Source organism: Carassius gibelio, chromosome B15 (genome assembly GCF_023724105.1).
Source record: "Carassius gibelio isolate Cgi1373 ecotype wild population from Czech Republic chromosome B15, carGib1.2-hapl.c, whole genome shotgun sequence".
NCBI lineage: Eukaryota > Metazoa > Chordata > Actinopteri > Cypriniformes > Cyprinidae > Carassius > Carassius gibelio.
Genome location: NC_068410.1, coordinates 22,073,387 through 22,099,589, shown reverse-complemented (window position 1 = coordinate 22,099,589; position 26,203 = coordinate 22,073,387). Strand labels below are relative to the sequence as shown.

Below are 26,203 nucleotides of genomic sequence, written 5' to 3'. Positions count from 1 at the left end.
TCCATTTTCAACTTTGACTTAAAATTTGTACTTGATGTAAGTGTTTAAATGTGATAAAATCTTACCTGGATATCATATAATGTTGGTCGAGAGGACCACTGGTTACCATCTTTTATGGAGACAGTGCAATAGTTTTGCTCAGGAATTAAGTGCTATCAAAAATAAGACAAAGAAATGTATCACTCAATGGATAAGTCCCTTTTGTGAACATCTCAGGCATTGATTTATCACACATCCTTTGGATGAATTAAACTGAAAAATAAATAGATAAATAAATAATGTTACACATTTTGGATAAAGAGTAATAATAATAATAATAACTATATTGTCCATATTAAATGTTTTTGTTGTTTGTATTTAGCAATAAATAGGTCTAGCAATAACTCAGTAATCATGTTTTGTATTTTATGTTGCTGGTTTAGAATCTAACTGATAAAGCAAATTAACTGATAAAGCAATTCAATCACTCTTTTTCAAAATGAACTATGTTCAGTAAAGATCGGCCTTAATGAGTTTGTGAAAGTCCGCTTGAGTCTGTATTAGTGGTTGACATATATCTGTAATTGTTAAATCTTTTTTCTGTTTTCCCAACAAGTGTCATAAGAGGGACTTTTATTTTCACGTAGCTGAGACCTTGAATCTAAGACCAGGGCCCGTATGTACACTACTTCTCAGAGCTTTTAATTTAGTGTTAAATTATTAGTAAAAAGAAGACTTTTCTAAAAGTAGGAGACTTTTATAAAGAGGTAAGTTGGGGAAGTTGTGGCCTAATGGTTAGAGGGTTGGACTACCAATCGAAGGATTGTGAGTTCTAGTCTCAGGCCGGCAGGAATTGTGGGTGGGGGTAGTGCATGAACAGCTCTCTCTCCACCTTCAATACCACGACTTAGGTGCCCTTGAGCAAGGCATCGAACCCCCAACTGCTCCCCGGGTGCTGCAGCATAAATGGCTGCCCACTGCTCCGGGTGTGTGCTCACAGTGTGTGTGTGTGTGTGTGTGTGTGTGTGTGTGTGTGTGTGTGTGTGTGTGTTCACTGCTCTGTGTGTGTGCATTTCGGATGGGTTAAATGCAGAGCACAAATTCTGATTATAGATCACCATACTTGGCTGAATGTCACTTCACTTCACTAAAAGCAACTTTCAGTAAAGTCTAAGACTCTGTGCCCATAATGTCCGAAACACCCTAAAGTGAGCCTGCTGATGTGGTCACAACAGCACAACACCAATAATTTAATGTAACTACAATAAAATAATTTACTCATACTCATTATGTTACGACATGGATACTGCTTATTTATTCAGCACCCCCCCCCCCCCACCCACCACCACCACACATCTGCCTTAAATAGCATTGGAAATGACTAATATCACATAGAATTTAGCATGGAAAGTGTGCACATTGGGACACAGGCAGTGTGTAATGTCTGTTTTGTTTCTTGTTCATTGTTTTCATGTCTTTTATTTTGTAGTTTGTTTCATGCTGTTAGTGTCATGCTTCCCGTGCCCTCTTCATGGTATTGGTTCCTCTTGTTTATTGTGTAATGTTCTGATTGGTTATCTTAGTCATGTGTCTTTTATCCCATTGGTTTGTTCTTGTCATGTGACCTGTATTGTTTGTTATAAGTAGACATGGTCTTGCCATTGTGACTTGTCGTGTATTAACGTATGTACCTGCTGTTGGTGAGTCAAGTCTGTTCATACCTTGTCAAGTCTTTGTTTATTGATTGGATAATGTTTGGATTTTGGATTGCACCTAAATAAACTGCACTTGGGTTCATCTTTGCTCGCCTTCAGTGGACTACTCATTAGTGAATACATGACTCATCATGAACCCAGCAGTTAGCCTCCTCTGCCTTCGTCAAGGTGACAGGGCCATAGAGGACTATGTTGCCGACTTTTGTGGACTGTTATATTTGGTGGACTTTAATGAGTTGGCTTTAAAGGACATTTTTCTGCATGGACTTAATGATTCTCTTAATTACCTCATGCCTCGCTATACCCCTGACTGGACTCTTGAGCAATATCTTGATTTTGCACTCCATTTGACTAGTTCACCTCTTACTGTGGGAGTTGCGGATGAGGAGCCCAGTAATCCTACAGTTCCCACCAGCCCAGAGCCCACTCCTCGCAAGCATGGTCCAGAACCCGCTCATCGCATGAGCCCACTAGAGGGAGGTCAGGTTGTGATACTTCCTCCAGAAATTATAGCCACAGCTGACCTTCCAGCATCAAGTCAAGTTACCGTCGACCATCCAGCGTCAAGTCATGTCTCAGCGTAACTTCCGGCGTCAAGACATGTCTCAGTGAAACTTCCAGAGTCTCGTCACATGTCTCAGATGATCTTCCAGAGTCTCGTCACATGTCTCAGATGATCTTCCAGAGTCTCGTCGCGTGTCTCAGATGATCTTCCAGAGTCTCGTCATGACATGGCCGCCATCCCAGGGTCTTGTCACAACATGGCCGGCATTCCAGGGTCACGTCACGACAAGGCTGCCATGACTGCCATGAGTCCCCGGAAAAGTTTGCCACCACGCCTGAGTCTCGCCAAGTCTTGGCAGTCACTGAGATGGTTCCCATGGCCTCAGGACTTCCAGTAATGGCAGTCACCATTTTGAGCGTGTTGGGTGCACACTGCGCTCCAGTGATCTCTCCTGTCTACGAGTCTGCTCCTGAGGCCGCTCATGACTGTGAACTCATTCCATTGCCCCCAGAGGCAGCGGCATCCACTGCAGAATCTCCAGAGGAGCTGGCTTCTTTTGCAGCACCTCCCAAGGTGCCACAAACTCTCTACCTATCCCAGGGGTAGGCAAGTTCGGTCCTAGAGAGCAGCAGTCCTGCACAGTTCAGCTCCAACCCTGAAAAAAAAAACCCTCACCTTCCTGTACCTTAGTAATCCTGAGTGGATTGATAAGCTTGTTCTGGTGCGTTTGATTAAGGTTCATGAGTGAAGAACCGGTTGCATCGGTTTTAGGATCACCAGTAGTTCTTTCGGACAGTTTGATTCAATAAACCGGTTCTTTTGCGCTCGACGTAATGGCGTCATTTGCGATGATTGGCCTTGATTCAAGCCTTCGGTTACCCGCGCTCATAACACTAGCACAGAATCAGTTCAGAATCAATCACCAAAAGAATCAGTTCAGTTCAGATGCCCTGTGTGTCGGTCTGCTTCACGTGGAATAACACATGCGCAGTATCATCAGCTCCTCGGTTCACGAATCGGACGCGTCTGACAGAAACGGTTCTTCACTCGTGAACGAGTCAGTCTATTGTTCGTTATCTGGCTCGGCTCGGTGTTCATCTTCAGTTCTCTCTTCACAGCAGTTCAGTCAGTGTACTGTTTGAGTGCATGCATTACTCCGGGATATTGGTTTGTTTGCACTCAGAGGGAGTGTCAGCCACATTAAAAAAGTGAACAGCTTAAGTCATTTGTGGATTAATGCGTATTAGAGATGCGAATCATTTAAAACGATTCAGTTTGATTTGGTGAACTGAATGATTCGTTCGCGAACCGGATATCCAGACTGCTTTGATTTCAACTCTCTCTCACAACAGACACGGAAGTGAAGACAATGCTGAATAAAGTCGCCATTTTAGCCATTTTTGGACCAAAATGTATTTTCGATGCTTCAAAAAATTCCAACGGACCCTCTGATGTCACATGGACTACTTTGATGATGTTTTTCTTACCTTTCTAGACATGGACAGTAGACCGTACACACAGCTTCAATGGAGGGACTGAGAGCTCTCAGACTAAATCTAAAATATCTTAAACTGTGTTCTGAAGATAAAAGGAGGTCTTACATGTTTGGAACAGCATAAAGGTGAGTTATTAATGACAGAATTTACATTTTTGGATGAACTAACCCTTTTACTACTGATAATGTATGTGATGCGAGAGACAGCATATCTCCTATTCTAAGATAATAATTTAACATTATTATTTGTGATGATCAAAATGCATGTGGAAAGTAACAACTCTGCAAAGGAGTCTCCAAACTAGATCCCGGATGGCCAATGCCCTGCAGAGTTTAGCTCCAAATGGCCTTAACACACCTGGAAGTTTCTATTCTCTCTAGTAAGAGCTTGATTAGCTGGTTCAAGTGTGTATAATTCGAGTTGGAGCTAAACTCTAAAGGAGACTGGCCCTCTAGAACCAAGTTTGGAGCTCTAGGGTCAAATTATTTTTATGTACTTTATTTACATTTTATTTACTTTATAATGCTGCTGTTGCTGACATTATGTCTGTGGTCAAAAATAAAAATGAATGATGACTTGGCACAGTGCACACATACACGCAAAGCTCGGGATATGATGCTACAGCGAAAAAATACAGCGAAATTTTGTCATACTGAAGTAAGGCTTACATAGACTAGTTGGCGCTGTCGGAAACAATCGACTACTCCAGCATACATTAACCATAATGCATACAAAGTGTTTGCAAGTACAATGGGAATTTTAGGATTACAATATTGCGTGCAGCTGAATGGCACGGATAATGACTTCAAAAGCGAATAATGGACAAGGAATAATTCTGCCTGAATACTCCACTGAAGCTGGCACAGTCCGTTGTTTGCTACTAACAGTTGAGCCATACCAATTTGAAAAACGAATGGAATGCATAGTCGATATTAAAAACTGGATGACGAGTAATTTCTTACTGCTTTATTCTGAGAAAACAGAGGTGTTAATTATAGGATCTAAAAACTCTGCATGTAATAACCTAGAACACTGTCAATTCTTCGTCATCAGTTAGGAACCTAGGTGTGCTATTTGATAGCAATCTTTCCCTAGAAAGCCACGTTTCTAGCATTTGTAAAACTGCTTTTGTCCATCTTAAAAATATATCTAAATTACGGTCTATGCTCTCAATTTATGACCTCAAGGTTAGACTATTGTAATGCTTTATTGGGTGGTTGTTCTGCACTCTTAGTAAACAAACTACAGTCCAAAATGCAGCAGCAAGAGTTCTTACTAGAACCAGGAAGTATGACCATATTAGCCCGGTCCTGTCCACACTGCACTGGCTCCCTATAAAACATCGTATAGATTTTAAAATATTGCTTATTACTTATAAAGCCCTGAATGGTTTAGCACCTCAGTATTTGAATGAGCTCTACATTATAATACTCCACATCCACTGCGTTTTCAAAATTCAGGCAATTTGATAATATCTAGAATATCAAAATCACCTGCGGCGGCAGATGCTTTTCCTATTTGGCGCCTAAACTCTGGAATAACCTACCTAACATTTTTCGGGAGGCAGACACACTCTTGCAGTTTAAATCTAGATTGAAGACCCATCTCTTTAACCTGGCTTACACATAACACTAATATGCTTCTAATATTCAAATCCATTAAAGAACTTTTAGGCTGCATTAATTAGGTGAACCGGAACCGTGAAACACTTCCAATAACACCCGATGCTTGCTACCAGAGAGCTGCACGGGTCCGATTTTGTAAATCCGCACCCGCCCGTACCCACAGTACTTAAAACCGCATCCAACCTGTTTTCCGACAGCAGCACTTATTAAAATCCGCACCCGACCCGCTTAAAATAGAACCGACACCCGACCCGCACCCGAAATCAAATCAGTTAAGCCAATCACACACACTTTTTTCTAATTTTATTGCCAGGTCATACAGAAGTTAGTTATGGAAAACTCTTTTTAAAAGATATTTGTTTTTTATACATTTTATCTTGATTTTGATCAATGTTTTATCAATCTATTGCCCGTATTTAATAAATAAGAAGCAAATATATAGCAGACAATGTAATAACCTTAGTGTAATTGACAGAATTACTAAAACATATTTTGCTACCTAAAAGTTAAATATTTTTTGTGTCACGCATGCATGTCTATTTCCCTCATATTAAATATAAAACGAATGTGGACTGATATTTTTCCAATGTCTGGACTCCTTTATTAATGAAGTATATAAACAGATGTTTCAATATATTGGTATTAAATGCATTTTCTGAGAATTTATGTTTCACGTTTTTACTGCAAATGACGAAATACGTGCTCTTTGGTCCATCAGTGCTTGAGTCACTGATCGCATTAGAATAAAATATCTATATATGTATATTTGTATGTATATTCACACACAGGTGCATCTCAATAAATTAGAATGTCGTGGAAAAGTTATTTTATTTCAATAATTCAAATTGTGAAACTTGTGTATTTAACAAATTCAATGCACACAGACTGAAGTAGTTTACATCTTTGGTTCTTCTAATGATGATGATTTTAGCTCACATTTAACAAAAACCCACCAATTCATTATCTAAAAAAAATTTAATACTTCATAAGACGAAAAAAAAAAAAAAAAACTTTTTAAGTGAATTGTTGGGGTTCAGTTCTGGTGAGTTTGCTGGCCAGTCAAGCACACTAACACCATGGTCATTTAACCAACTTTTGGTGTGTTTGGCAGTGTGGGCAGGTGCAAAAAAAAAAAATACAATGGACCAACACCAGCAGATGGCATAGCAGCCCAAATCATCACAGACTGTGATACTTAACACTATGAGCTATGAGCTTCTCCACCCTTCATCCAGACTCTAGGACCGTGGTTTCTAAATGAAATACAAACCTTGCTCTCATCTAAAAAAGGGGACTTTGGACCACTGGGCAACAGTCCAGTTCTTCTTCTTCTTAGCCCAGGTAAGGTGCCTCTGAAGTTGTCTGTGCTTCAACAAATTCCTTGACACGTCTGTGTGTGGGGGCTCTTGATGCCTTGACCCCAGCCTCAGTCCATTCCTTGTGAAGTTCACTCAAATTCTTGAATTGATTTTGCTTGACAATCCTAATACGGCAGTGGTTCTTTTGGTTGGCTGTGCATATTTTTCTTCCACAACATTCTAATTTATTGAGATGCCCCAGCTGGAAGTTTTTTTCTAAAAATGTTCTAAGAACATTACCACTGTTCTAACAATGTTTTTAGCGGGTAGTTTTATTTTTGTTCCCAGAACGTTCTCTCAAAAGATAGGATAACATTATCTAAAAACATTCTAAAAATGTTTATTAATAATGTTATTAGAACATTATCCTCTAACATTCTAATTAAGATTTAAGCAAAGGTTTAGATGTTGATGTCTGTTTCAAAGCAATGGTTTGATTTGGTGTCACCATAATGGTGGTAAGTGTTGCCTTTAGTTGTGCAATTTGCCACTTGACTTGTCAGTGTTGTATTATAGCTGCTGTAATCTTTATTATGACAGAAGCATCAAGAGAACATGTGCATGATGCTGACTGCTTGCTGATAAATCTGACCAAATATGTGGTCTGATTACGTGGTTTCACCCAACCTAATGTATGGTGTTAGTTGTGTATTATTTATTAAAGTGACTCAATGCGTCAACAGCCTGAGACCCAGCTGAATATAAAGCATATAATTTCAAGAATTCGAAAAAAAAAAAAAAAAAAAAACTTTTCTTTGTCACACAAACATCAAGATTCAGTATGTGACTCTCAACAATGGTGACCTGCTTCATGCAGCAATCTATTTTGGTACTTCATACAAAACTCATCTATGGCACCCAGAATGCATTGCAGCATGAAGCAGGTCACCATTGTTGAGATTCATACACTTATTTTTGAGGTCTAAGCATTCTGTGTTACAAAGAGGTTCATGAACAAAGTAATATAAAAAGAATAGACTAACATATTTATAATATAAATCTGCAGGATCCTATGCATTGCAACACATTTGCTATAGGCACTAACAGTAAAGTAATAGCATGATTAACATCAGCAAGTAACCCACATCACCTGATGATTTTTTTTTTAATGCTCACTGTTTTCACCGCAACAAATATAGTTACAGCAGTTATACAAAAAGTAACAATGTAAAGAGTAATACTGACTAAGTAGTGATCACCATAACGGTGACCTCAAAATAAACTATTGTTTTCAATAAACCATCAACACCTCTGTTAACCTCTATAAACACATTTTTACATTTATGACAAATAAAGTCAATCTTGTTTATAATAAGTTAAATTGGTAATACTGTTTTTGGAGTTATTTAAGCTGGAGTTTGACATCAAACAAAGGTTGGGTTTTCACTTTCAACCTACATTTGACTTCTGAGCCCCATCTAGTGTGATGGGAAGCTTTATAAGAATGTTAGAGGATAATGTTCTAACAATGTTATCAATAGACATTTTTAGAATGTTTTTAGAGAATGTTATCCCTCCAACTAAAATAAAAATTGCTGCTGAAAACATTCACAGAAAATGAAAACTTTCTAGCTGGGGCACTTGTAAATATATATATATATATATATATATATATATATATATATATATATATATATAGTGGTGGTGGGCTGCCTGGAACAAAAAAATGCCCAAGACTTAATTAATTTCAAGAAAAGGGGAAGAGACATAGTTTCACTATATGAATAGCTCAATGTCATCAGCGAAACCAAAGAGGACATGGACAGATCTCTTATTTTGTAGGGGGAAAAGAAGCCATGGTGCCAGAGCGAAACTTAAACAACAAATAGTTGTCAGGGTTTTGGTAAGGGAGGAACTCAAGTGCAGACAGGATTCTCAACACAAAAGGGTTTATTTACAAAAGGGGAAAACAAAACCCACGAGGGGGAAAACAATAGCTAGGGAAAAGACTAAATAACAAAACAAGACTGGGCAGACAAGATAAAGACACTTAACACTAACTATAAACAAACACTCACGGAAATACAAAACACTTCTTGAGGAACAATCACAATCACAAATGTGGTACAATCACAAGTGATGAACAATCACAAATCACAAATGGGGTACAATCACAAGTGATGAACAATGAACCGACGCAAGACAGAGCACACTAGGAGATCTAAATAGGGGAACAATTAAGACACGACAGGTGGCACAGATAGCAATCACGACATGACTAGGTTAACAAGGGGGGCGGGGCAAGGGAACGAGACAACACAAGCACATGGCCCAAAGACAAGGCCATGTGCTTGTACACAAAACACGGGTCTGCCATGATCCTGCCTCAAGACTAGGAAAAATCAAGGACACAAGGGCAGGATCATGACAATAGTATGTAGTACTGCTGTTTCTGTTTATATGTAATCAAACTCAAAATTACTTTAAAGTGACACAGTTAGAAAAATAGCTAAGGTTATATCTTTCACCCCATGCATTTTCTAAAACTAAAAATTATATAAAACAAAAACACAGCTACCACTCAGTTGATCGTCTCATGTAAACAACCCTTTCTATATAATCATTTAAACTGTTTAGTTAGTTAGTTATTTATATATAAATATCTGTATGGTTATTTTATTATTCTAGAAACGTAAATAAAAAACAAAAAAACACTTGTGATAAATAGGCTAAGCACTACATTTATATTATAATAAGTTTAGCATAGTTTTTATCATGGCTGTCCATACTGATTTGATATTTTAATTATTTCCTTCTTTTGGTTTTGTTTTGTTTTGTTTTGTTTAAATGTATGCATTTAGCAGATGCTTTTGTCCAAAGCGACTTAGAGTGCATTTAGGCAAACATTTTTTACCTAACATGTGTTCCCTGGGAACCAAACCCAAAATATTTTACACTGCTATCGCAATGCTGTACCACTGATCCACAGGAACAATAATTATCATATATGTAATATATGATAACATATGTGAGGTATTATTCATGCATCAACTAAAACAGCATAGATTGAAAGACTGCATGGACTAAAAAGTTCCATGGATACATTGTTAAACCAAATATATTGACCCAAAAGACCTGTATCAAAAATGTTCTGCACAAATAAGTGTACTATTACAATCCTAAAATTTCAAACACCAAAACAGCACTTACCTAAAGATAAGAGTGTCTGGGAAACAGCTGTTGTTTTACAGAGAGAGCAGAGAGGGAAATAACAGACATGACCTGTGACAATCATTTCATTTCTAGGAATCCACCAGTAGCATACAAGAGAAAATGCAAAGCCAATAGCGTTGTTGAACAGGATGAGATGGGGACTGCCACAAACCACAGACCTGCTGCACATGACTAAAGAAGGTTATGTGTGTTTTTCAGGGTAAAAACCAGACCAAAACAAACATATTCCAAGGTGTGCCATAGCCAAGACTCATGGTATCCTCAGTTGTGTGCTTTCATTTACCTCAATAGGCCTTTATCACAGAGGAATTGATTATCGGAATCTAGCATAAACATAGCAATATAGTATTGCCTTCAGATTTGTTTCACCATTACGTGTCTACACAAAATACATGCTTGGACCTTTCCACTTGTTAATTTGGTTTATGTAATTTCCTATATAATTATTTGGTTTGTTTCATTTTTTGCTGCTGTGATTTAACAGTCTCTGTATATATAAATCTCTGCAAGTACACTTGTTCTGCAATACATCTTTTCAGATTACATGACTAGTTTCACATCCATAAAAATGGTCAGAAAAGAAATCCAATATTATCCAGTTCAATAATAAAATGTATTTTTTTTTTTGAAACTATGAAAAAGGAACAATGTAAACCCTCTGAGGTCTAAGGGTATTTTTGGGGCCTGGGGAAGTTTGGTCATGCCCTGACATTTGTACTTTAGCGTTGCTTATACACATCTAAATGGCTAAAGTGTAATCTCACTATAATCAGCACAAACTGGGCTATAATAATATGTAAGAAAAACTAAAAATGTTAAATCACTTGAATAAGGCCATAAAACACATAAAGAACATTGGTTCCTGGGACTTTTGAGAACTGGAGCTTGTAGCATAGAATTTTTATTTCTAAATTATGTGAAATTATCTTGTTTACTCACTCACAGAAAACAAAATTTTCTAAGACACTTTTTGTTTGTAAAAGTCATATTCAATTAGGCGTCAACTATAAGAATATCATTGTGATTTACACCTGAGAAGACAAAGGCCTGCATAATGAGCCTTCAGTCAGGTTTGTGACTGAGAAGGAGGAGTTACAAGAAAGAATGAGGACAAAATAAATGTATACACATTTTATGTTTGTACTTTATTTAGAATATATTTAAATTATCCCACAATATAATTTAATATTCACTTGCGAGTGCAGATAAACAGTTTATTAGGAACAATCAAAACTGACTTTCAAACTGAATTTTTTGCATCATTACTCCAGTCACACAATCCTTCAGAAATAATTTTAACAATCAGATTTCCTACAAAAAAAAACATTTATTGTTATCATTATTATTAAAGCTGCAGTTGGTAACTTTTGACGCTCTAGCAGTTAATAAACAGAACTGCTTGTGTCTTACGGAAGAACATTGTAGCCGGAACTACTTCTCTCTGTTTATGCCTATGAAGAATCACAAAGGTACTGGGTTACTCCGCCGCGGTACCCCCGAAGCAATCTAAAATAGTCAGAATATAAACACTTATTATAGGTGCACCCCACAAACAAAGTTACGGAGCGCAGCTCTGATTGGTGACTGCAGCACACCTGCAAAGCGTTAGCACTCGTTAGCTTGTCATTAGCGTTTTCTTTTCTCCTCTCCTCTCTCACGCTGCAGTTTTCCACAAGTTCATCAAACAACCGCAGTAAGAATATTTCATCAAGCACGGTGAGTAATGGCTTCTCCTACAATTGTTATTTGCACCTCTTGCCACATGTACAGTTTATCTATCTCTGTCGCTGATGAGGGATTCACATGTGATAAATGCAGGGAAACAGTTAGGCTGACAGAGAAGATTTCAGAATTAGAGACACGCATCCAAACTTTAATTGAGGACAGTAAGAATGTTAGGGCTCTAGATATGGCTTTGGATGCGTCTAGCTCAGGGATTCCTGTACATTGTCCGGTTCCAGCAGAGCCCCTGCAGCAGGGCAACTGGGTGACGGTGAGGCAGCGTAGTCGTGGGTCAAAACACCGCTCTTCTGTTCCGATCAAAACATTAAACAGGTTCTCCCCACTCAGTGATGCACCCACTGAGAAACCTGATGAAAGTGCTCTAGTTATTGGCGATTCTATTGTACGGAACGTGAATATAGAGACACCAGCCACCATAGTCAAATGTTTACCGGGAGCCAGAGCGCCTGACATCTTGGCAAATTTAAAAGTGCTGGCTAATGCTAAACGTAAATACAGTAAGATTGTTATTCATGCCGGCGCTAATGATGTTCGACTTCGCCAGTCGGAGATCACTAAAAATAACTTTAAAGAGGTGTGTGAACTTGCAAGCACGATGTCAGACACTGTAATATGCTCTGGTCCCCTCCCTGCTTACCGTGGTGATGAGATGCATAGCAGATTGTCATCACTCAATGGCTGGATGTCTAAGTGGTGCCCACAGAATAACATAGGTTATATAGACAATTGGACGAGCTTTTGGGGCAGACCTGACCTGTTTAAAAGAGATGGTCTTCATCCCTCCTGGGGTGGCGCCACTCTTCTGTCTAGAAATATGGCAAATAGTCTTAGTGTTTATACTTGACTAACTGGGGCCCAGGTCAGGAAGCAGACAGACTGGCTAAACCGACCGTCTGCTAGCTGCCTCCCGTCACAGAGGTCAGTTAATTCTCAGCACATAGAGACTCTTTCACCTAGATATCACACTATAGAGACTGTGTCTGTTCCACGAACTAGAAAATACAAAAAAAAACGTCCAAACCAAGTTAAGGTTAACAATTTAATTGAGGTTCAACAAATAAAAAACAAATGCAATATGGATAAACAAATGATAAAGATTGGCTTATTGAATATCAGATCCATTTCTACGAAAACACTTTTTGTAAATAATATGATAACTGATCATAATATAGATGTGCTCTGCTTGACAGAAACCTGGCTAAAACCTGATGATTACATTATTTTAAATGAGTCCACCCCCCAAGATTATTGTTATAAACACGAGCCGCGTCTAAAAGGCAAAGGGGGAGGTGTTGCTTCAATTTATAATAACGTTTTCAGGATTTCTCAGAGGGCAGGCTTCAAGTATAACTCGTTTGAAGTAATGGTGCTTCATATAACATTATCCAGAGAAACCAATGTTAATGATAAATCCCCTGTTATGTTTGTACTGGCTACTGTATACAGGCCACCAGGGCACCATACAGACTTTATTAAAGAGTTTGGTGATTTTACATCCGAGTTAGTTCTGGCTGCAGATAAAGTCTTAATAGTTGGTGATTTTAATATCCATGTCGATAATGAAAAAGATGCATTGGGATCAGCATTTATAGACATTCTGAACTCTATTGGTGTTAGACAACACGTTTCAGGACCTACTCATTGTCGAAATCATACTCTAGATTTAATACTGTCACATGGAATTGATGTTGATAGTGTTGAAATTATTCAGCCAAGTGATGATATCTCAGATCATTATTTAGTTCTGTGTAAACTTCATATAGCCAAAATTGTAAATTCTACTTCTTGTTACAAGTATCGAAGAACCATCACTTCTACCACAAAAGACAGCTTTTTAAGTTATCTTCCTGATGTATCCGAATTCCTTAGCATATCCAAAACCTCAGAACAACTTGATGATGTAACAGAAACTATGGACTCTCTCTTTTCTAGCACTTTAAATACAGTTGCTCCTTTACGCTTAAGAAAGGTTAAGGAAAACAGTTTGACACCATGGTATAATGAGCATACTCGCACCCTAAAGAGAGCAGCCCGAAAAATGGAGCGCAGCTGGAGGAAAACAAAACTAGAGGTATTTCGTATTGCTTGGCGGGAAAGTAGCATATCCTACCGAAAAGCATTAAAAACTGCTAGATCTGATTACTTTTCTTCTCTTTTAGAAGAAAACAAACATAACCCCAGGTATTTATTCAATACAGTGGCTAAATTAACGAAAAATAAAGCCTCAACAAGTGTTGACATTTCCCAACACCACAGCAGTAATGACTTTATGAACTACTTTACTTCTAAAATCGATACTATTAGAGAAAAAATTGCAACCATTCAGCCGTCAGCTACAGTTTCGCATCAGACAGTGCACTATAGACCCCCTGAGGAACAGTTCCACTCATTCTCTACTATAGGAGAGGAAGAATTGTATAAACTTGTTAAATCATCTAAACTTACAACATGTATGTTAGACCCTATACCATCTAAGCTCTTAAAAGAGGTGCTTCCAGAAGTCATAGGTCCTCTTCTGACTATTATTAATTCCTCATTGTCATTAGGATATGTCCCCAAAACCTTCAAACTGGCTGTTATTAAGCCTCTCATAAAAAAGCCACAACTTGACCCCAGAGAACTAGTTAATTATAGACCAATCTCGAATCTCCCTTTTCTGTCCAAGATACTAGAAAAGGTGGTATCCTCACAATTATATTCCTTCTTAGAGAAAAATGGTATATGTGAGGATTTCCAGTCAGGATTTAGACCGTATCATAGTACTGAAACTGCTCTCCTTAGAGTTACAAATGATCTGCTCTTATCATCTGATCGTGGGTGTATCTCTCTATTAGTTTTATTGGATCTTAGTGCTGCGTTTGACACAATTGACCACAACATTCTTTTGCATAGACTTGAACACTTTGTTGGCATCAGTGGAAGTGCATTAGCATGGTTTAAATCGTACTTATATGACCGCCATCAGTTCGTAGCAGTGAATGAAGATGTATCATATCGATCACAAGTGCAGTATGGAGTACCTCAAGGCTCAGTTCTAGGGCCGCTACTCTTCACGCTTTATATGTTACCCTTGGGAGATATCATCAGGAAACATGGTGTTAGCTTTCACTGTTATGCTGATGATACGCAGCTCTATATTTCCTCGCAGCCCGGTGAAACACACCAATTTGAAAAACTAATGGAATGCATAGTCGATATAAAAAATTGGATGACGAGTAATTTCTTACTGCTAAATTCAGAAAAAACAGAGGTGTTAATCATAGGGCCTAAAAACTCTACTTGTAATAACCTAGAACACTGTCTAAGACTTGATGGTTGCTCTGTCAATTCTTCGTCATCAGTTAGGAACCTAGGTGTGCTACTTGATCGCAATCTTTCCTTAGAAAGCCACGTTTCTAGCATTTGTAAAACTGCATTTTTCCATCTCAAAAATATATCTAAATTACGGCCTATGCTCTCAATGTCAAATGCAGAAATGTTAATCCATGCATTTATGACTTCAAGGTTAGACTACTGTAATGCTTTATTGGGTGGTTGTTCTGCACGCTTGGTAAACAAACTACAGCTAGTCCAAAATGCAGCAGCAAGAGTTCTTACTAGAACCAGGAAGTATGACCATATTAGCCCGGTCCTGTCCACACTGCACTGGCTCCCTATCAAACATCGTATAGATTTTAAAATATTGCTTATTACTTATAAAGCCCTGAATGGTTTAGCACCTCAGTATTTGAATGAGCTCCTTTTACATTATACTCCTCTACGTCCGCTACGTTCTCAAAACTCAGGCAATTTGATAATACCTAGAATATCAAAATCAACTGCGGGCGGCAGATCCTTTTCCTATTTGGCGCCTAAACTCTGGAATAACCTACCTAACATTGTTCGGGAGGCAGACACACTCTTTCAGTTTAAATCTAGATTAAAGACCCATCTCTTTAACCTGGCATACACATAACATACTAATATGCTTTTAATATCCAAATCCGTTAAAGGATTTTTAGGCTGCATTAATTAGGTAAACTGGAACCGGAACACTTCACATAACACCGTACTTTCTACATCATTAGAAGAATGGCATCTACGCTAATATTTGTCTGTTTCTCTCCTGTTCAGAGGTCACCGTAGCCACCAGATCCAGTCTGTGTCCAGATCAGAGGGTCACTGCAGTCACCCGGATCCAGTACGTATCCAGACCAGATGGTGGATCAGCACCTAGAAAGGACCTCTACTGACCTGAAAGACAGCGGAGACCAGGACAACTAGAGCCCCAGATACAGATCCCCTGTAAAGACCTTGTCTCAGAGGAGCACCAGGACAAGACCACAGGAAACAGATGATTCTTCTGCACAATCTGACTTTGCTGCAGCCTGGAATTGAACTACTGGTTTCGTCTGGTCAGAGGAGAACTGACCCCCCAACTGAGCCTGGTTTCTCCCAAGGTTTTTTTCTCCATTCTGTCACCGATGGAGTTTCGGTTCCTTGCCGCTGTCGCCTCTGGCTTGCTTAGTTGGGGTCACTTCATCTACAGCGATATCGTTGACTTGATTGCAAATTAAAACAGACACTATTTCAACTGAACAGAGATGACATCAATGAATTCAATGATGAACTGCCTTTAACTATCATTTTGCATTATTGAGACACTGTTTTCCAAATGAATGTTGTTCAGTGCTTTGGCGCAATGTATTTTGTTTAAAGCACTATATAAATAAAGGTGATTGATTGATTGATTGGTTGTTTCTTACCGGGAGTGGATGAACTTCTGCTAATTGCAATAGGACCACTGGGAGGAGCCAGAGGAGCTTGATTTTTTCACAGATTATCTGTCTCATATTCTACTGTCAGGACATAATGACAGGTTTAACAAATATGTAAAAACTATATTTTTACAAAAGTTACCTACTGCAGCTTTAATATTAGTAGTAGTAGTAGTATTAATGTTGAAAAGAGGTGAGAATATTTTTTTTCCAGGTTTTTTAGGGGGGATAAATTTAAAGAACAGCATTGTTTCTTACATTTACATTTATTTGTTACATTTATATCATTTACATCAAGCTTTTGAATGGTATAGTAGTGTATATTGTTATTCAAGCCGCGTGCTTCAGTGAAACATTAGAATCTGAATAGCGCGTTCAGCGCGGTGGTGTGGGCGCATTAGAGGATAATGAAGGGAGAAGTGAAAAACGGACATCACGTTGTTTTCATGTGGATTTCTTTATAACAGAATATTTGTTTTCGGCAGCACTTGTTTACTTTTAAAGCAGACATGTCAGGCTTTCTATATTATTTTATAAATGCACAAAGTTTTGTTGTTAATATGTCTGTATACAAAAAAGTAGACCCTTTACAGATTTGATTAATGTATTGCTCTTATCTGTAGTTGTAATTTAAGTTGTTTTCGGGGGTTATCAAGAAAAAAAGCCTAATAGCGCATACCTGTGGGTCAAAGATGTTGAGATGTCCGCATCAAAAGAAATGTACAAAATTGATTTTGTGTCCATAGAAAGCACATTAAATGTAATTAAAATGTCTACTTTTAAGGTTTCAAATAAGTTTTTGGAGAATAAAATGTCAAAATTTGGTTGAAATAATGTTACATTGTCTTTCAGTGTAACACAATATTTATGCAAAAATTCAAACAACATGGTTATTCTGACGTGTACATTAAAATATCTAAAAGAATAATGGAGCATACTAAATTTTATTGTGTTTTAAATTAGTAAAAAATTACTGACAAATAGGCAAAACCAAGGATGGTGGCAAATGTTAAAAATGTAAAATTACAACTCATTAGTATTTGGGGTGAAAGTAATTAGTCTTTTAATATGTCATTAATAGATTTTTGTTGTAAATATGCCTGACAAGATTATTACACTCAATGACATTTTACTGGGTGTCTTCTGTATAACAGGGGAAAATGTAAGATATTTATTTTTTTCTCAGAAAACCAAAACCAAAATTGCAATTAAATAAAACAGAAAACTTTCTGCATTTTTTTGTGTGGGGGGGGGGGGGGGGGGGGACTATAACAGTTTAAAGCAGTATTACTCTTTTTTATGCTTAAACACTTTTTCGTCTTTGACTCTTGTATATGCGTTAATCAACTCCAAAGGGTTTTAATTAAGCCACTGTGCTACTGGACTATGGATATCTACATGAATTAATTTCTTCCACTTGATTTGTACATATATATACATGTAGAGTCTCTTTTTCCTTTTGATTTGTGATTGATAGGATCAATCATATTGTTATACACTCAAAAAAATGATTTTAGTTGTTTACTCAGTTTACTTAAAATTAGCTAAATTAACATAATTCTTTTGATTTTTATTCAGTTGTCATTTGCACTCACTTTTATTATATTAAATGAAATTGCATTTGTAAAATGTTAAATTAAACCATTGAGGTTCAGTTGGTCCTACATTAATCATTTATGTTGCATTGACTGAAACTGGGCAGTGGATTTCTAGTTCCCAGCATGCTTTGCATAGGGATATATCAGAATTAATAAATGTTTTTGTTACAGGGAAAAACATTAAAATTTGTTGTTGAGATATTTTTGAGGTAACCGTTATGGTGAAGTATAGCCTTTTGGTTAAGCTACAGGTTACATGAGCTGTAACTGGGCTTATATATTGAGATCATTTTACTTGATGATTACTTGCATGCTACAAAAATTGTACTTTGCATGTGTAAACCAGCGTTGTGTTGGCTGTTAAATTATCATAAGCATAAATATGAGAAATAAAATAAATCAATTTGAGGGCCAGCACATGATTTACACAGGCTATATTATAAGCATTTCTACCCTTTACAATCAAATGATCATAGAAAACTTGTGCATATGACAGCTATTGACAACTTAAGCACAAGCTCTACTCTTCACAACAATGGTTACCAAAAAGACAAATAAACAAAAATATTTATGTTGTTTGAACTTTTTTAAATGTTCAAAGTAACTAAACATTAACTAACTGGCCCTTCCATTTTCAAAAAATGCATAAAACTCATGCACCAGTCTAAACAGCAATAACAGTGGTTGGATCAACAAGAGTGAGTTATGTTCAGGGAACATTCAAAGAATATGTCAAATGAAATTGATGTGATTTCATTAAATTAGCACAAATTTTACTTATCTGTACATTTAAATTAATTTAAGCAACAAAAAAAAAATCTTGAAAAAATATTTGTGGAAATACGCACCATAATTTTCTTAAGTTAGGCCAACAAGCAATTTTTTTGAGTGTAGGCTTTATGCTTTGTAAACAAATTCAGTTCAATTCAAGTTTATTTGTATAGCACTTCTTACAATACAAATTGTTGCAAAGCAACCTTACTTTAAAAAATAGGTTTCTACAATATTTAGTAGTTGCTTATCAGTGGTGACTGTCAGTTTATGTACATATGGCAGAATTGTATGGAAAAATCAATTAAAGACGTAATCAAACCGAGGAAGAACACTATTAACAGCAATTATTATATGATGCAATCAAACCTATAGCAAAATTTGTCAGTTCTGTATGTTGTTTTAGGGTTGGCAGCATCTGAGGTCCTCTGAGGGGATGGCATCATCTCTTCTCAGAGAACCTAGAAGACCTAGGACAGATCCTTGTGGCACTCCATATTTTACTGGTGATAAATGAGATAACTCTCCATTTAAATCCACAAAGTGGTAGTAATCAGAAAAGTAGGATCTAAAACATCTTAAAGCCTGCCCTTGTACTGACCTTTATTGTTTTGTAATCAATCTAAGCTTATGTCATGATTGATGGTGTCAAAAGCAGCACTAAGATCAAGTAAAACTAGCAATGAGATGCAGCCTTGGTGTGATGCAATAAGCAAGTCATTTGTAATTTTAAAAAGTGCAGTTTCTTTATTCTTCATAAAGATAATGTTTTTTCAAGAAGGAACACAATTGAGCAGACACAACCTTTTCTAAAATTTTAGACATAAATTACGATTTGAAATGGGTCTGTAATTTGCCACTTCACTATGATCTTGTTGTATTTTCTTAATAAGAGGCTTAATAACCACCAGCTTGAATGATTTGGGGAGTTGAAAAAAATTCCAAGTTGGTTTTTCTCCATTTACTCTCAAGACTACGAGTTTCTTACTCGAGAGAGTGGGTACTGTTGTTACGCCTGCCTGTTTGCCCCCTGATTTGTTAAAAGCTGTTAAAAGCCAGTTGATAGCCAAAGGAATTCTGGTAGTAGGAGATGAAGCTAGTTTTGGTGGGGTAGTGTATCCACTTGAGAGAGATTTAATGTCTATAGAGAAACAAACAGTTTGAGCTGAAAAAGTCAGAGTATGCATGTGAGAGTTGAACGTGAATATAGGCAGCATGAGATGAGGAAGCTTGAACTTGAACTGTAAGTAAAAAAAACTGCAGCTTCAAAATCCGTTCAGGTTGTGCATTCTTCTTTTGATGTTGGGCGAAACATTAACTTGGTTCCCCCATTTTGTGAACGTTATGTGGACAAGTATTTTGCCCATTTTGAAAGGGTTGCTTCTTTTCTAAAATGACCAGTAGAGGTCTGGACTCTACTTCTGCAGTATGTTTTGACAGGGAATGTTCAGGAGGTGTTTTCTTATTTCTGAAGAAGAAAGTGTAGATTTAAAAAAATTCAAAATAGCCATTTTGAGAGCATATGAGTTAGTACTGGAGGCTTATCGCCAATGATTTCGTGGTTATAAAAAACCTGAGACAAGCCTTTGTTGAATTCAGTCAGGAAAAAGAGCTTACGTTTACAAGGTGGTGTCAGTCTCAGAAAGTAGAGACCTTTAACCAGTTAAGGGAGTTAATTCTTGTAGAAGAATTTAAAAACTGTACCAGGGTCTGTGTCTACTTATTTGAATGAGCAGAAGGCTCTTACATTAGCTGATGCAGCTGTGTTGGCTGATGAATTTTTTTCTGACTCATAGAGTTTCTTTTTCTAATAGAGGTTTAGGTGATCAGAGTAGAAGGTTATCTCAGAATCGGTGGACGCCTCCAGTGAGTACATCAAATACGGTGTCAGGTGTGCCCCCTTTTGCGAGTCAGAATTTTTCATCAGATAAGAAAGGTAAAGTGATCTGCTTTTACTGTCACAAAGTAGGACATAACATCTCTGAATGTAATGCTTTAAAGAAGTCTGCTAAACCAGTTGGATTGGTTAGACTTACACCGCTGGAGGTTCATGTTCACAAACAGAATTCTGAGATTAGGAACGGGCTCTCACATCAGGTAGATGTTGGAAATAATTATACAGAGTATGCTCCATTTATTACTAATGGTAGTGTGTCTTTGCCAGGACAAAAATTAAAAGTTTCTTTGAAGATTCTGAGAGACACTGGAACTTCTGAATAATTTCTGCTAGAGGTAGTTCTTCCACTCAGACTGCGACCGGGAAGGATGTGTTAATTAGGGGGATGGAAAGGACATCCTTAAAAGTTCCCTTACACAAGACCTCTGATCTTGTGACTGTTGATGTAATTGTTGGAGTACGGTCTTCCCTTACTGTGTCAGGGGTTTCTTTTATCCTGGGGAACAATCTTGCTCAGGGAAATGTCTGGGGAACATCAAAATCTTTACTATCTACTGTTGTAAATTCCACACCTGTGTCTGCAGACGTTCCTGATGAATGTGGGAAGAGATTTCCCCATGTGTTTCCTTCCTGTGCTGTCACCCGAGCCAGAGGAAAACAACTTAAAGCTGACCAACTGTGTGAAGGTGAACTTTATCTACATCCTGACAGTGAGGTAACCGTGGAGAAACCGTTACTTGTTCATTCTGAGGATGATGTAGATGGGTGTAGTTTTGTTCCATCAAATCAGATGGAGGGACAGTTAAAGAACCACTTGGTATGACATTGGCAGATAACACCATTTCTGAATCATCAGATTTATTTTCTGAGGATTCTTTGTCGGTGGAGATATAGGTATCAGAGGATCTTTTATCCTCTATTTTTCATGTATCTAGAGAGAATCTGATCCAAGAACAGTTAGGTGATGTAACTCTTAAACATCTGTTCTCAGTGGTTTGTATTGAGGGAGATATTGAGACTCAGTTACCTTCTTGCTACTTCCTAAATGATGGGATGTTGCTGAGACGGTGGGTCAGTGAAACTTAGCCCATTACTAAGGTTTATGTTCAGGTGGTAGTTTCTCTTAAATTCAGACAGTCTGTGGTCCGGTTGGCTCATGATGGAGCGGCTGGACATATGGGGGTGAGGAAAACATATGATCGATTGCAACGCAGGTTCTTTTGGCCTGATTTAAAAAGAGTCGTGGCAAAATTTATTAGAACTTGTCATGTGTGCCAACTCACTGGTAAGCCAGACCAGAAGATCCATGTGGCTCTTCTCCAACCTATTCCAGCTATATCAGAACCATTTGAGTATTTGCTAATTGATTGCGTAGGTCCTTTACCTAGATCAAAATATGGTAATTTATATCTATTCACAGTTATGTTTCTATCTACCCGGTATCCAGCTGTATATCCTGTTAGGTCCATCAAAACAAAATCACTTTTCAAAGCTTTAACTGCCTTTACGTCAACATTTGGCATTCCTAGAGTCATCAAGTCTGACCAGGGCCCTAATTTTATGAGCCGTCAGTTTGCTAAGGTTTTGCGACAACTGAAAATCATTCATAATGTTTCCAGTGCATACCATCTTCAGGGTCAAGGGGCGCTCGAAAGATGTCATCAGACCCTGAAATCCTTGTTACATTCACACTGTGTGGAGCTTGGGTCTGATTGGGAGGAGGGGTTGCCTTGGTTGCTTATGGTAGTTAGAGAGGTTACTCTAGAGAGCATTGGATTTAGTCCAAATGACTTGGTATTTGGTCATGAAGTTTGTGGCCCTACTGCAGTTTTAGCTGACAACTGGATCCCTTCTGAACCCTCCCAAAATGTGTTGCATTTTGTGAGTGGTTTTCGATATTGGCTGTATGAGCAATTGCTCAGAGAAAACTGGGGAAGTCACAGTGTAAGATGAAGAGATTTTTTAACAAACGAGCTGTGGAATCGGAAATTTGAGGTTGGAGACCAAGTGTTAGCTTAGTTGCCACTTGTACAGTATTGTTCAAAATAATAGCAGTACAATGTGACTAACCAGAATAATCAAGGTTTTTCGTATATTTTTTTATTGCTACGTGGCAAACAAGTTACCAGTAGGTTCAGTAGATTCTCAGAAAACAAATGAGACCCAGCATTCATGATATGCACGCTCTTAAGGCGGTGCAATTGGGCAATTAGTTGAATTAGTTGAAAGGGGTGTGTTCAAAAAAATAGCAGTGTGGCATTCAATCACTGAGGTCATCAATTTTGTGAAGAAACAGGTGTGAATCAGGTGGCCCCTATTTAAGGATGAAGCCAACACTTGTTGAACATGCATTTGAAAGCTGAGGAAAATGGGTCGTTCAAGACATTGTTCAGAAGAACAGCGTACTTTGATTAAAAAGTTGATTAGAGAGGGGAAAACCTATAAAGAGGTGCAAAAAATGATAGGCTGTTCAGCTAAAATGATCTCCAATGCCTTAAAATGGAGAGCAAAACCAGAGAGACGTGGAAGAAAATGGAAGACAACCATCAAAATGGATAGAAGAATAACCAGAATGGCAAAGGCTCAGCCAATGATCACCTCCAGGATGATCAAAGACAGTCTGGAGTTACCTGTAAGTACTGTGACAGTTAGAAGACGTCTGTGTGAAGCTAATCTATTTTCAAGAATCCCCCGCAAAGTCCCTCTGTTAAAAAAAAGGCATGTGCAGACGAGGTTACAATTTGCCAAAGAACACATCAACTGGCATAAAGAGAAATGGAGGAACATTTTGTGGACTGATGAGAGTAAAATTGTTCTTTTTGGGTCCAAGGGCCACAGGCAGTTTGTGAGACGACCCCCAAAATCTGAATTCAAGCCACAGTACACAGTGAAGACAGTGAAGCATGGAGGTGCAAGCATCATGATATGGGCATGTTTCTCCTACTATGGTGTTGGGCCTATTTATCGCATACCAGGGATCATGGATCAGTTTGCATATGTTAAAATACTTGAAGAGGTCATGTTGCCCTATGCTGAAGAGGACATGCCCTTGAAATGGTTGTTTCAACAAGACAATGACCCAAAACACACTAGTAAACGGGCAAAGTCTTGGTTCCAAACCAACAAAATTAATGTTATGGAGTGGCCAGCCCAATCTCCAGACCTTAATCCAATTGAGAACTTGTGGGGTGATATCAAAAATGCTGTTTCTGAAGCAAAACCAAGAAATGTGAATGAATTGTGGAATGTTGTTAAAGAATCATGGAGTGGAATAACAGCTGAGAGGTGCCACAAGTTGGTTGACTCCATGCCACACAGATGTCAAGCAGTTTTAAAAAACTGTGGTCATACAACTAAATATTAGTTTAGTGATTCACAGGATTGCTAAATCCCAGAAAAAATTTTTTTTGTACAAAATAGTTTTGAGTTTGTACAGTCAAAGGTAGACACTGCTATTTTTTTGAACACACCCCATTCAACTAATTGCCCAATTGCACAGCCTTAAGAGCGTGCATATCATGAATGCTGGGTCTTGTTTGTTTTCTGACAATCTACTGAACCTACTGGTAACTTGTTTGCCACGTAGCAATAAAAAATATACTAAAAACCTTGATTATTCTGTTTAGTCACATTGTACTGCTATTATTTTGAACAATACTGTAAGTAACCCTATTCAAGCCCGTTTTGCAGGTCCTTATTCCGGTCCTCAAATGCCTTTCTGGACAGTATTATCTTTTGAAAACCACAGATCGACGCAAAGGAGTACAGATTTGCCATATAAACCTTTTAAAACCTTATTTTTCTCCTGCATCTTCTGTGGGCTTAGTAACAGCTGTGCCAGACAGACATTTCCTCTTCAGAGAGTTCCTCCTTGAATTGTATGGGGGATGATTGTGTTAACGGTCCTTCTCGAGGGATTATTGAAGGGGTTATTGCTTTACCAATTAAACAGCATGCATATGCATATGAAATGGGACTTGCTGAAAAAAGAGGTGACTTACTTGCTAGACAACAACCTAGCTGAGCCTAGCTTTAGTGCCTGGAGTTCACCTTGTCTCCTTGTAAATAAGCCCAATGGATCTTACAGATTTTGCACAGACTATTGCAAGCTTAATTCCATCACTAAACCTGACTGCTATCCTTTAACCCGCATAGATGATTTTGTGGATAGAGTGGGGTCTGCAAAATTTGTGAGTCAATTTGATCTCTTAACCCTTTAGGCGCCAGAGGTTTTTTCCTAAAACGTTCGATTTTGACATCTTAATTTCAAAAGGCTATATCTAAAAATTTATAAAAGATAGATACTTTCTGTAAATTATACAAATATTAAGGATGACCCAATGTTTATGTAGGGATTTTATTTTCCCATCTAATTTGCATATTATGACGTCATATGGGGGTGGTCATCTTGAATTATAGAATTTTCATGAAAAGTGACATATTTAAATGATACAATGCATCACTTCTTTCCCCCAAAACATATCCCTTACCTTCTGTGTGCTATATTGCACAATACTGAATGCTCAGGTAAATAGTAAGTAGTAAACAAACTGTGTAAATCATTACTAATAAATGGTAGAAACAAACCGAATGTATGTAGCGGTTGGGATTTTCAATTTACTACATGCAGCAGGCACTCTGATTCCATGTATGGGGCACACATATATATATATATATATATATATATATATATATATATATATATATATATATATATATATATTATTCATATGACACACAAACACAATTAGACAAGACCTGATTAGTTCGAAAGCTATGCCCCGTGTCACATCGCCTCTGCTTCTGCTATGAGCAGCGCGGCCAGATCTGCCTCACGCACGCGCCGAGTGTGTACAGCTCGGACTACTGTCAGTGTAATTGCTACTCTCCACCTTGCCTCCTAACTGTCCTATGAATACTTCGACCTCGTCTAACATACCCAGTGGCATTAGACAAAGTCTCCACTGCAATACTGTCGCCACGATTGCAGAGAGGTGCGGTCAGAAGACAAATATACATGTCTAGCGTGTAAAAAATCTCCCGCCTCGTCTCCGCAACAATTTCTCGATGAACACTCCGACCCCGGCAAACATTGTTCACACCTCTGACATTTGGCAAAGGACCATTTATTTACATTGGGCAAAGGATTCTGTGCTTGGTGGCCATACTTTCACTTTCAGTATCACCGTCATCTTCTGAATGCAGATTCCCTTTAGAATCAGTGTCCGCGAATAGAAGTCCCAACACTTCATTGGGGCTTTATTGAAGCTTTATTGATGCCATTAGATAATAATAGTAATGATAATAATAATAATCTAATGCCAATACTCGCTGACGTTGACAATATTGGTCAGATAAAATGGCTCACTCTCACACAAGCTCCGCTTTTATTCGCACTGATTCAATGCGCTCTAGCTCAAAGATTTTGTATAGGACCATGACGTTTTTTTCAGTCAGAGATGAAGTATTACATGTCTGCTATCTGGTGCAGGGGAGGTCGCGTGAAATTTGACACCCTATTTGACAAAATCGGCTGTTTTATTCAGTGCCGTATCTTGTCGAGTAAACTCGACCGTGGCGCCAAG

The 26,203-nt window shown here is 38.0% G+C and overlaps 2 protein-coding genes across 3 annotated transcripts in view; one reads left to right on the top strand and one right to left on the bottom strand.

The window, feature by feature from the left end:
* LOC127972335 (C-C chemokine receptor type 5) overlaps positions 1 to 26,203 on the bottom strand; it is a 30,597-nt gene that overhangs the window by 1,108 nt on the left and 3,286 nt on the right. The window contains exons 1-2 of one of the 2 annotated variants that reach the window (XM_052575774.1): positions 9,829 to 9,925; positions 66 to 152 (exon numbers count right to left, since the gene is read on the bottom strand). In XM_052575774.1, coding sequence (XP_052431734.1) covers positions 66 to 109 — 44 coding nt within the window. In that variant the 5' untranslated portion in view covers positions 110 to 152; positions 9,829 to 9,925. Of the gene's footprint in view, positions 1 to 65; positions 153 to 9,828; positions 9,926 to 26,203 lie in introns of those variants that run through there. The other variant, XM_052575773.1, reaches the window with a different exon arrangement.
* Positions 22,735 to 26,203, top strand: part of si:dkey-77f5.3 (uncharacterized protein LOC326903 homolog) — a 320,099-nt gene continuing 316,630 nt past the window's right edge. The window contains exon 1 of the mRNA XM_052575777.1: positions 22,735 to 24,060. Coding sequence (XP_052431737.1) covers positions 22,987 to 23,982 — 996 coding nt within the window. The 5' untranslated portion in view covers positions 22,735 to 22,986 and the 3' untranslated portion in view covers positions 23,983 to 24,060. The remainder of the gene's footprint in view (positions 24,061 to 26,203) is intronic.